General features: G+C 37.7%; 1 protein-coding gene across 1 annotated transcript in view; it reads left to right on the forward strand.

Annotated features, from left to right (window-relative positions):
* The window catches only part of gria1a (glutamate receptor, ionotropic, AMPA 1a), an 86,654-nt gene that overhangs the window by 17,300 nt on the left and 57,727 nt on the right, over positions 1-11,627 (forward strand). Inside the window, 2 exon segments of the mRNA XM_024283125.2 lie at positions 4,561-4,800; positions 8,543-8,727. Of these exon segments, the coding sequence (XP_024138893.2) occupies positions 4,561-4,800; positions 8,543-8,727 (425 nt within the window).

Here is an 11,627-nt window from a genome sequence, read left to right on the forward strand (position 1 = left end):
GCTGGGAGGTTTTCTTTTCATTTATCATAAATAATAAAATGCTGTTTGATGTAATATTTCATGTGCTTATTAAACCCAAACTTTGTGCTTAAATATTTATGGCTGGTATGAAAGATGCCGCATTGCTCAACACTCCCCGTCACAGCGCTGCCATCATCCAGAAATTTAGATGCACAAGCAACTGTCACAAACATGCCCTCTTTGTGCAAACGGCAGAGACACGTCTGTCATTTAATATTTGGCTCATGCCTAGCAGAGGAACAGCTGCCGGGCTCAGGAAACAGAGAACAGGAAAGACTTGAGTTGTGTAATTTGTTTCTGACAGCTCCTCTCCATGTGTGAGTGCTCCTTAAGGATTTAAGTTTCTCTTCCTGTTTGTGTGGCTGTAAACACTTTGACCCCAAAGAATGCAATCAAAGCTTCTTATTCATACAAGAACTGTATGAAATTTAGATTTTTTTTTAAATTTATCATTATAAAAAAAAACACAAATAGTTCAGACTTATAGCAATGTAAAATAGTGTTTTTTTAAGAAATATGTTAGTATTGCTGCAATTATCGGAGTAACATCTACATTTAAATTTTTTTAATTAATTAACTATGAATCTCTACATCTAAAGGACCGTACTCTGAGCTTATTTAAATGAAATCTTTCCCAAAAAATCTCACCTGGATTATCTTTTTGAATGGAACCTCACACCTAAAAGAACTATAAACTGTATTAATTTTGATATTTTTTGCATAATATGTTTAGAACTAGTTAAGCACATGATATATTCTTTGAGAACATGTAACAAGAACCCACAGATTTAAGTTATTCATGTTTATATGCCCAAAACAAACCAACAAATGATATATTTTTAAATCTTTTGATATAGAACCAGGTTAGCTGACGTCTGCTCATGTCTTCATCCGTCATTACAGTAGTGGAGCATACTTATTGGGTTTTATCCCCTCACTTGTTTTGTGTACAAATTAATGTTTGAGGCAGCGGAACTGGACTGTGGACCCTTCCATTATTTCAGAAATTATCCAAGGGTTTTTGCAAAAGCCAAGTCAGTTTTGTGAATTTGCTAATGCCATGAGGGGAAGCCTAATTATGACAAAATGTCCAAACACCCGCAACTCCCACCCCATCTTCCGAAAGTCCTTCAGCAGCTCTGAGCCACTTTAATCCCTGCCAGAGAAACAGACCGTTGCCCGGGCAACCTCAGTCCTGCCGCCATGGCAGCTGTAACTGTGGCGAGGAAACGCAGAGTGCCAGGGCAGACAGGTGTTTCTGGGGTCTTCGAGATCACTCAAGGTCTCTCAGCCCTGCCTGCAGTGTCGCTACACATGTGGGGAAGAACTAACAAGCCGCTCGCTCACAAACACTCTCACTGTGCCGCTGCAATCTGAAGCGAGACCGCTGAGTTTCACTAATGCCTTGTGTCACGCTCATGTGGAGTTGAACCAACAAGTAGGTGGTTTGCCAGCTCGGAGCAGGAGTTCAATGCCACATGGTTACATGGCTCACCATTTTTTTTTCTTTGAAAAATGACTCGTTTGTTAAAACATTGTTAATCTGCTGAAGGGAAAAGTAGCACGGACCTGCGCGAGAAGTCAAACAAGCTCACATTACTGACATCCAGGCAGAACGTGAAGGACACCTCTAAAATCGGGGCTATGAAATTGTAATACGCACTTGTGGAAAGCAGCAGCCGACAGAGCGTCCATTTACGAGCAGCAGCGTGTGCAGAGCGTGAAGGGAAGAGAGTTCTGTTACTGAGTCAGTGTGGCGAGGCGCAAAATGTCTATTTCAGGGCTTGCTTTAAGTAGGGTGAGTCACCAGGCTTTTGGAGCACTCGAGGCTGCATATGTGTTTGTGTGTTTAGGTGTGTGTGTCGGGCACATGCATTTTTATGCGAGGGCGCCAATTTTGCACACTTCCCTCCCTCCCTGTATCGCCGTCACACTCACACGTGCCTGTCCGGAGGGTGCAGGTCTGTGACAGGTTAGGCGTTTTGGGCCGAGGCCATCCTCTCTCGTCTTTCCCTCAGCCCCGAGCGGCGGGGTGGCCTTCACGTGGAAACAGGCCGGGATTCAATCTGTTGGGTAAATACTAAGATAAGTGAGGCCCACCCATGGCCTCTGCAGAAAATAGCCCAGGTCAGACCTGCGAGCGGGAAGATATCATGTATGCCTGCGATGATACAGCCTCCAAAACAGAATGCCACGAAGAAATCTTTTGTCTTTCACAGATAAAGGAAGTCAAAGCAATAAACAGACAATGCGCTAAAGAAAAGAAAAAAACACTGACATGGAAGGGAGAAAAGCAAATGAGGGATGGAAACCGCCTCCTGCTGCCAGTAAAATGTCAGTGGAGCCCTGGGGATGCATTGATTAACCTCTCTGCTCCTAAAAGGGCCTTCACCTCCTCCACTGAAGACACATCGAACACTGGCAGGGAATAGAAATGGTTTTAATGGGAAGGGTTTGCAAAATTTGGTAAATAATGCCAGAAGTCTTCCACTTTTCATGTTCCTTTTTCTTTTTTACTCTCCCAATTATTCCAAAATGAGAAACATAACAAAATAAATCGTTTTAGCTCAAAGACCCACTCTGATATAAATCACATTTTCGATGTTTTAACGTGTTCTTGTGGCATTCTTTTATGAAGGACATAAGAAAATTACAGTATTTTGTTATTTAAGTTGTGAATCAGAAAAACGTAGCTTGAAAAAGATGGATCACAAGCTCTTTGCTCAGTTATCTTTTGATGCATTCATTTTTTTGACAAATAGATCAATATATGTCTTTGTTTTTCTCGTCTGAGCGACTCAACTGTAGCTTTGATGTTACAAGCAATTTCTGTTGCACCGGTCATGTTAGGTTGGGGTGGAGGGCGGGGTTGCTCAATACCAATGCCCCACCCCCCACAAATCCAAGACAAATTTCTACTGGTGTTGTGCAGAAACTATGTCATAGAAAATGGCACAATTTGCTTTTTTTTTTTTTTTTACCTTGGCCCAAGCAAAATTATTTACATTATGTTCAATATGTTGCATTTTTTGAATATCATGGGTCCCTGGGTAAATGCTCACATGTCCCAGGAATGGGAGGACCAACCTCCAGAATCTTTTTTTTTTAGACATTTTTTGCTCTCTCTTCCAGATTTTTCTGTAATTTTCAAGCATGTATTTAGGATCTTCCTATGTTTTTATTTTCATTTTTCTTACATATATCACAATTGAAAATCAATGTATATACTGAAAGTTTTCTAGGGTTAAAAGTTTAAAATACCTCAAAACGTGGGTCTTCAATTGTTTAATGAAATTCTATTCAATTTAAACCTATCTAATAGTTACTTAGCTCTAATTTTTGTTCATAATTGTCTAGAATTTTTTTTTTCCAAGATGGAGAAAACTAAAAAGTTTTCACAACTGTAGGAATCACTGGATAATAGATTAGAACAATAATTTATTCATATTTTATAAACAGATGAGTGACATTCTTTACTGTGAATTTCATTATTTCATTATTGCAACTTTTAGTACCACAAATTATTAAAATTAACACAATATATTGTCCACTTTAGCCTTTTGTAGTGTTTAGGAATCTGCCTGGATTTAACCAAACAACTGCAGTAATGAGTCTGTACCTACTAGCTGTATTTAAGGACAATTTATTTATTTTTTAATGTCGAGATGTTTCTCCTATGCGTATTATCATCATTATTGTTTTCTCTGAACATATTCTAGGAAAACAATTGCTCAAAATGAGAAACATTGCTTTCGGGAATGTAAGACAACATTCTCACACAAGGACTTAATGTTCTAAAGACTTTACACAACAGTTTGATTCTTGTTGCAGATAAAAGGAATGCCAGTTCTTCAAACTAAGTGAAACTTTGGATGGTTATAAATATTTTGACACTGCATAAGTTTATATTTACACCTGACAAATGTGCGATTTCTGTCTTTTTTTTTTTTTTTTTTAAACCAGACATCGTGTACCAGCCATTCATTGTCTGTTGGAATGAAGATTTGATGACAACAGATTTGTGTTTTTTTTTTTTTTCCTGCGAAACAACAAAGTTTTCCAGATGTTATTTTACACTAAACAGCATCTCTTTTGGTCTGCCTGCAGCTTAACTGTCTGGCCATTGCTGCTTGTTTAACCATCTGTTTCCATAGCAACTACAACATGCTGCCTACAAAAGAGGCCTGTCCTTAATTAGCTTAGCATGCTCCATCGTTGGCTTATTTTAATTATCCCAAAAAGGCAAAAATTAGCTATTAATTGCCTTAAAGATTTATCTACCTTGGTTAGCCGTCATTTTTAATTTGCGTGAGAACATTAGGGTTTTATTTGAGAGTTTTTTGTCAGAAGGTATAATCGTGTTTGATGTGCTTAACTCAAAATATTTTTTAACATTGCCCTAAAGAGGAATTTGACAGCTTTTGACTTTCTTTAAAGGCTGACTTGTTCACTTTTTCATCATTTTATCACTCTGGCCTTCACGCTCACATGCAGAAACGACCCATTTCTATATCCTTTCTCTTTGTTTTCTCTTTTCAGTTTGCTCCCAGTTCTCCAAAGGGGTGTACGCCATCATCGGGCTCTACGACCGGAAGACCGTCAACATGCTCATGTCCTTCTGTGGAGCGCTGCACGTCTGCTTCGTCACCCCATCCTTCCCCATCGAGACAGCCAATCAGTTCGTCATCCAGTTAAGGCCTGAGCTCCAGGACGCTCTGGTGGGAGTGATCGATCACTACGGATGGACCAAGTTTGTCTACATGTACAGTTCGGATTCAGGTACAAAGCCTCTTCATTCTTCGTCATAGTTTTACAGACTTTCACAGAGCTATAATAGTCTTTTAACAACAGAAATCATTGGACCTACTCTAACAAGTTCATAAATTTCCCTTTTCTGTTCGTTTTGTGACATTATTAGCCGATACTGTTGGATTTTTTTAGTGTAGAAAAAGTGTTCTTTTAATGATAATCTTGCAAAGGCTGACAAAAGTAAAGTAGAGCACCTGTTAACTTCCTCCTCTGTTGGAAAATAATTTATTACATAAATAAATCAAAGAGAATTGCCTTATGTCGCACCACCTGTCCCAGGTGTTGCGGCTTTTAGAGCGTGACCGGGCCGCCTGAATATTTTAGTTGACGTGGCTCAACTCTTGCAACTACTCTTTGTGTGTTTTGAGCTGATGCAGGTGGTGAGGTAATGAGTAGAAAACCCGTTTAAGAGGAATCTATGGATGAGCTCAGATTTCTCTTTGGTATCTGGTTCTTCTGATGGCCATTGGGAAATAGTGTTTTTTCCCCTTTACATTTCATTTGATATCCATTTAAAAATTGTGTGTTTTTTTGTGTGTATATGTATGCAGGGTCACCCCTGTGTGATTGAAAGTAGGATGGAGCTGCTGAAATCTATAACAGCAGTCATCTGTTGTCTGGATACTAAACCACAGTCACCTTTTTGGGTTATATTAAGAATTAGGAAAAGTCGATTCTGCTTTATTGTCGATTTCATAAAAAAGCACAACAAAAGAATATATATATGCATTAATTTATACACTTATGAGTGTGTTTGTTATTCTGTCACGATTTAATAAAATATCCCTTATTTATTATCTGCTTTCTTTGTAATTTAGTTTATCTAAATGTCACGGGAGCTTACTATCTTGTGTGTATTTTCGTTGAATCCACTGTCTAAGGCAGACAAGGATGTACAAATATGTTGTTTTCCACCAGCACCTTCTGCAGTTTAAATAGCTTTAACGTTTTCCCTTTTTCCTGCAAACATCCATCTTGCGCTCCTCTCTTTCGGTGCAGCTCCCTTTAATAAATGTGACAAATGTGCTGCTCGTCTTTTTACTTTTAAAAGCCAGGAACAGGAAAACAAATTTGATAGCCCATTAAACCTATCATAAACAATATTCGGGAGATGGTTTCGTGAAATGCGATTTTTTTTTTTTCTTTTTGCTTGTCTTGATTGCCTTGTGCACAGTCTTCATGTACTGCCTCTGGCCAAAAGGTGCTTATGAAAGCCGTGTTCCATTATCCTACTATTCTCTTTGAAGATGCCTTTGGTGGATCTGTTTTACCTTGGCGAGTCCTGGGAGCCTCTGCATGAAGTCGACTCTTTTTTAGGCAGACATTAGGGTCATCTAAAAAAAATATATATGATGAAAAAAATCCAAAAAGGAAGAGTGAAAGCTTACATTTGGGCATAAAGTGGAAAATAAACTAAATTAATTATACGATTATTAAATAAAAGGTTTTATCCTTCCAAAAACATATAAACATAGTAGAAAAAGGCTTAAATGTTCATTTGTGCAACACAAAAACTAAGTTTCATCAAGATACTTGGAGATTGGAATAGTAATGGGAGAGCCCCAATGATAACATTGTGAAAGGAAGGTTGTTCCTTGGGGCCACATACATGAAATTATCTGCAGACTCTCAATTAAACCTGTGTGCAGTACAGCAGAAACGTGCAGCCTTTTCATCTCATTTACAAAGCCAGGCGTCTGTTTTATGCATCCCTGTAATTGGAAAATTACACACGTGTACGAGTTTGATTTCCACTCTCATCTATGGCCTTGAATTGCTGTAGGAACTCCCTGAATTAATATATACACGCTTTCATCAATAAGCTCAGCAGCAGAATCTTGAAATCGGTTCTCGGGTGCTAAAATATGAGATTTTTTTTCCCCCAAAGAAAACATTTCCTTTATTGACAGAATGAGCCGCCAGGTGACTCCTCAACATCTTGAGATAAAGAAACTCCAAATCATGGGAACTTTAAAGGAATTAGAAGCTAAGACTACAAGTAGTGTGGGTAATAAAAGCATATTTATTAATAAAATGATTAAAGAACTCATATTAATGTGTAAAATGTTCAATAGTCGCTGATATTGTACAACTACTGTTTTAAAAGGTTTTTTTAAAGCAGAACATTCTTTTTTTTTTTTTTATTTAATCTATACTTACCTTTGTCAAACTGCACTTTTCATTCTTTGAACCCTATAAATCGACCAAGTAAACATCTTATGGCGAAAAAAAACGAGAATATCTAAAATAAAAATAAAAATAAATATTTTTTTAGTGTATACACTACATGGCGCTGTCCTTGGTGCTGATCTTTTTTTTCCAATTACACCAAAATCTATTTGTTAAAGATCCAAAGACTAAATTAAACCAAAACTGTTTAAATGTTGTGTTTTTTCCATGTCTGCTATCCGTTTTACTTATTTGGTACAGATTGCTGCCACTCAAAAATCCAATTATTTCTCCATTAACAATATGAAGCAAGATATGCCAACAAAGTTCACCTGTGTGTCATTGTCATATTATTCCTCTCCTTCCTTTAAAAAAATAAATCTTTTGTAAGTTGTGGCCATATTTGAAGCTGAAAGACTATCAATTTTTGTTTTTCTTTCTTTTTTTTCTCCCCTTAATGACGTGGTGTCAAATAAGCAGCACGAATCGCCTGGAGAGCAGCTGCTGTGCATTTTAATAAGGCCAAGCAATCATGCTTCCTGTGCTGTGACTTCATTCCTCATTCTTCCTTTGACAGAGTCTGCATAGCTGTTTTTTGTGGATAAGCCGCTCGCAAATTTGCGTGCATTTCCTGATGAAAATGACCTGTTTGAACGCGAACACACATTGATGGGAGATGTCTAAAGCGGTTGACTTGTGGTCCCACAGGCGGCTTTAATGATGTTTGCGAGCAAAAGAAAGGCAAATGGAGCTTCACTGTGTAATAGTTTTCATATCCAATTTTTTTTCTTCTTAATTACTGCAACTCATTTCGATAATGACTGTCAGGTTGATGTGGGTGGAACTACTTAATTTGCTATGCAAGACGGAAAAACCTGTCAGCAGCATCAGTGGAATCGTATTGATCCTTTGCCAAACACAAGAAAGAACAACAATGATTCACACTCAAAGCCCACAATCAATATGTTATATGTTTCATATTATTTTATCTCCTGGCAAATTCCTTAGTTACCCTTTTTTTGTTTGTATTTTAGCTCAAACATTTCTGCACCATTTTACTGACTGTGTATTCGTGTGGTTTATTTGCATTTGAGCTTAAATGATGTAAAGCTAGCCTGCATGTGACAAAACCCTCGCTAATTATTTGTTACCTTGAAAGTAGTGATTATTTAGCCCGACGGCGCACGAACTGGAAAAGCACATCTGTACGTGTCAGTGTGCTTAATGGACTGCCCTCCTCATTACACTTCATCACCAAAGCTACAGGGGAGATTCTGATGGATAAGCTGATCGGGAGCTGTATTTTTCTCAGCACAGCTTCTTTTAAATGATATTTCATTTGTTTTTCAGCTCAAGATCTAATTACAACATATATTATAAAAGCAGCCCTCGCACTTTTCGCTCAAACTATCATGTAAATGTAGGGGAGATTACTGATTCGATGTGCACTGGGGGTATAGAAAGGTTTAGCTGTGTCTGTGAGCTCTCTATAATCAGATTCTTTGCTTCCGAGTCCATTTATAATATGTTTGCTCCTCCTCAGGCTTGTCAGTGCTGCAAAAGGTTCTGGACACGGCAGCTGAGAGGAACTGGCAGGTGACTTCGGTCAACGTGGAAACCATGACGGAAGCTTCCTTCTTGAAAGTGTTCCAGGATTTGGACAAGCGGAAGGAGGGACAGATTATTATAGACTGTGAGACGGAAAGGCTCACAGGCATCCTCAAAAAGGTAACATTTCAATTTTTGTGTATTTTTTTTCAGACCACGTATGGTAAATGATGAACATTTTAAAACTAAACTTAAATGCAAAAGCAATGCATTTTACATATATCTAACTTGCTGTTTATTGGATAGTCCAATTCTACACAGGGGCGGGGAGGACAAAACACTTTTACATGAGCAGTCTTATCTCGTTTCAAGAATTTTAAGTTTTTAAGTTAAGCTAAAGTGAAATATTAATGAGTGTGGAAATCATTGTACACATTTTTTAAGTGTTCCGAGGGGAAATTGCCTACCTTTGCCTAATCATAATTCCCCTGCTTGCAGTGATTGTGGAAGATTCATACTTCTATAAATCACAGAAAAAGTTTTTTTCTTTTTCTTTTTTCAACTTCTGCAAAAAGTTTCCAAGAGCACATCTGGAAATTTTCAATAAGGTCAAGGTCTGTACTCTGTGGAGGCCAGTCCATGTGTGGAAAAGTTTGTGTCTGAACTATTTGCACCTAATTTGAGTCCAATAAATCCCCAGCTTTGTCCTGGAATATGCTGGAAAAGTAGGGATCAGGAATAATGGCTGCACTATGACATTCGCTGCTGAAACACCATCGATATCACTAAATTTCAATCACATACCTTCCTTTTAGCCAGAGTCCAGTTTTTAATACTATAGAAAACAGTGTGACTTAATAGTCTCACTGATAGTTTCTGCTCTAAAAGCTGAACAGATGTTTTGTTTCAGGGTCTTGTGTTTTTACTGCTTTTGTCTACATGGAAATACTTTAGTTTGATCCGTTTTACAAATATGTTTTTCTTTTTATGGTTTGATCACAACAAATTTTGGTAACATTTTAGATGAGGTGCTGCAAAACACTCAATATAATGTTGACAAAGATAGTTCAAGGATCTGTTAAGCTTGTAAGCAGTTTATTAATATGGTTTTGTAGACAATAGTCTCACTTTAGATGTTTATGAATCTTACTAATAAACTTTATACAGCTTTTTTGTGCTGATAAATGTCTTAATACCACCTTAATGATGTTTGTGAATGTGTTAATAACTCTTGTTAAGGAATCTTATTATAAAATGTTACCCAAGTTTTTAAACATTTGTCGATCACCATCATTTAGTATTTTTTGGAGATTTTTTTATTAAAAGATGTTGATTTCCACTATGTTTTTAGGTATTGATACACATTGATATACACATATTGATAAACATTGGACAGATCTCAACCAATTTGTCATTATCAACCTCATTCAACGAAAAGATCCACATTTCCAGTGGTCTTTCAACTATAATTATGCTGATTTTAGGCAAAAAAAAAAAAAAATCTAGGACTTAGTTTCTGTAGAGTGGCAGTAGTTCATTAGAAATTTGCCTCTGAGTTGTGGGTGGAGCCATTGTCGCTACGTAACCCCACCCCCACTTCCTGTCACCCATGCTCTCCTGCTAGCTTAAAGCCTCTCACACCTCAAATGTAACTTTACTGGTGCAGCAAAAACGGTGAGCGATAGTGGAACCATCCACAGATGAAGAACACAAAGACATACTTTAGTGGATGCATCAGAAGAGAACAGAAGCCCCTCCCTGCTTGACACTCAGCATTAAGGGGTAGGATTCGGGGTTTAAACCACCAAATGGTTCCAGAGCGCGGCTGTGTCTGCAGCTCACCGCTCCCCCAGGGAATGGTTTAAATGCAGAGAACAAAATTCATACACCCTCTCCTCGAAGTTTTTTTCCTTCTCTTGAGACGTGATTCTCCATCCCTAGAACGTTTCCCAGTTATTTTTTTTGTCAAAGAAGAAGCACAATCCAAGAGGTAAAACTGACCAATTTTACTTGAAGATGGAGAAGATCTGGAGGCCATGTTCTCTGCAGCCCTCCCTCATGGTCTGACTCAACCGCTCTTTGCCTCTGGGTTTGCAGGCCCGCAGGGGGTGTCACACGTACAAGTCATTGGAAACATTCCCGCCAGAAGCCAACTTTTGACCAATACCATTGATCCCAAACGTCCCTTTCCACAGTCTTGCTTCACTCCTGTCTCTGCATTCTTCAGGCCTCAAACATTAAACTTCTTTGTAAATCTTAAAAGGTTTTAACAAGTCATAGAAAATAAAAAAGTAAATAAAATTCAGTAATTAAATAATGTATAAAAGGTACATTTGTATGCAAAATTGTTACATAAAAATATATGATAAGCTTTTATACAATCAAAGTCTCACTAAAAATATATTTTTTCAATCCTAAAATTGTTCCCAGCGATCTTTTAATATGATTAGGATGTTTTTAGCCAAAATAAAAAAGCCTTTTTTTAAGACATATCTTATGCACATTAGCAGTAGCTCATTAGAAATGCAATTCTGGATTGTGGACGGAAGTACTGACACAGAGTTACTCGCCGTCCTTCCTGTCGCTAAGAGCTCTGTTTGTACGCTCACGTGTTAGCTTATAGCCTCAAGCTAACGTTAGCAGCGCAAAAATTACAACAAGTAATATTGGATCCTTCCAGTTGTACAGGTTTGAGCCAGAATTGTAATTCACTACAGCACAAGTGATGAAGGCTTATCATGTCTCGCGCATCTAAGCGTGAGAGAGACTTGGCACGCCCATTTCCGTAACTGCGTCATTAGTCTGAGCATTTTCTAGCATCTGGTTTTCTGATCCAATGTGATTTGAGTTAAGAAATAATCAGAAATACAGTTTTAATTTTTTTTAAATACCTTAATTATGAGAAAAATGCAACAAAAACACATTAAAAACACAAAAAAGACTATTTTTTATTGGAGAGGGTCTTTAAATGACTTGTTGCAAATGGAAACCAAATCATCAATAGAAAGTAGTTGCTGTTGCTTTGTTCAAACCAAACTACATTTTGGGGATTAAGCCATATTAACAAACCAATTCTAAAG

This window comes from Oryzias melastigma, linkage group LG10 (genome assembly GCF_002922805.2).
Source record: "Oryzias melastigma strain HK-1 linkage group LG10, ASM292280v2, whole genome shotgun sequence".
Classification (NCBI taxonomy): domain Eukaryota; kingdom Metazoa; phylum Chordata; class Actinopteri; order Beloniformes; family Adrianichthyidae; genus Oryzias; species Oryzias melastigma.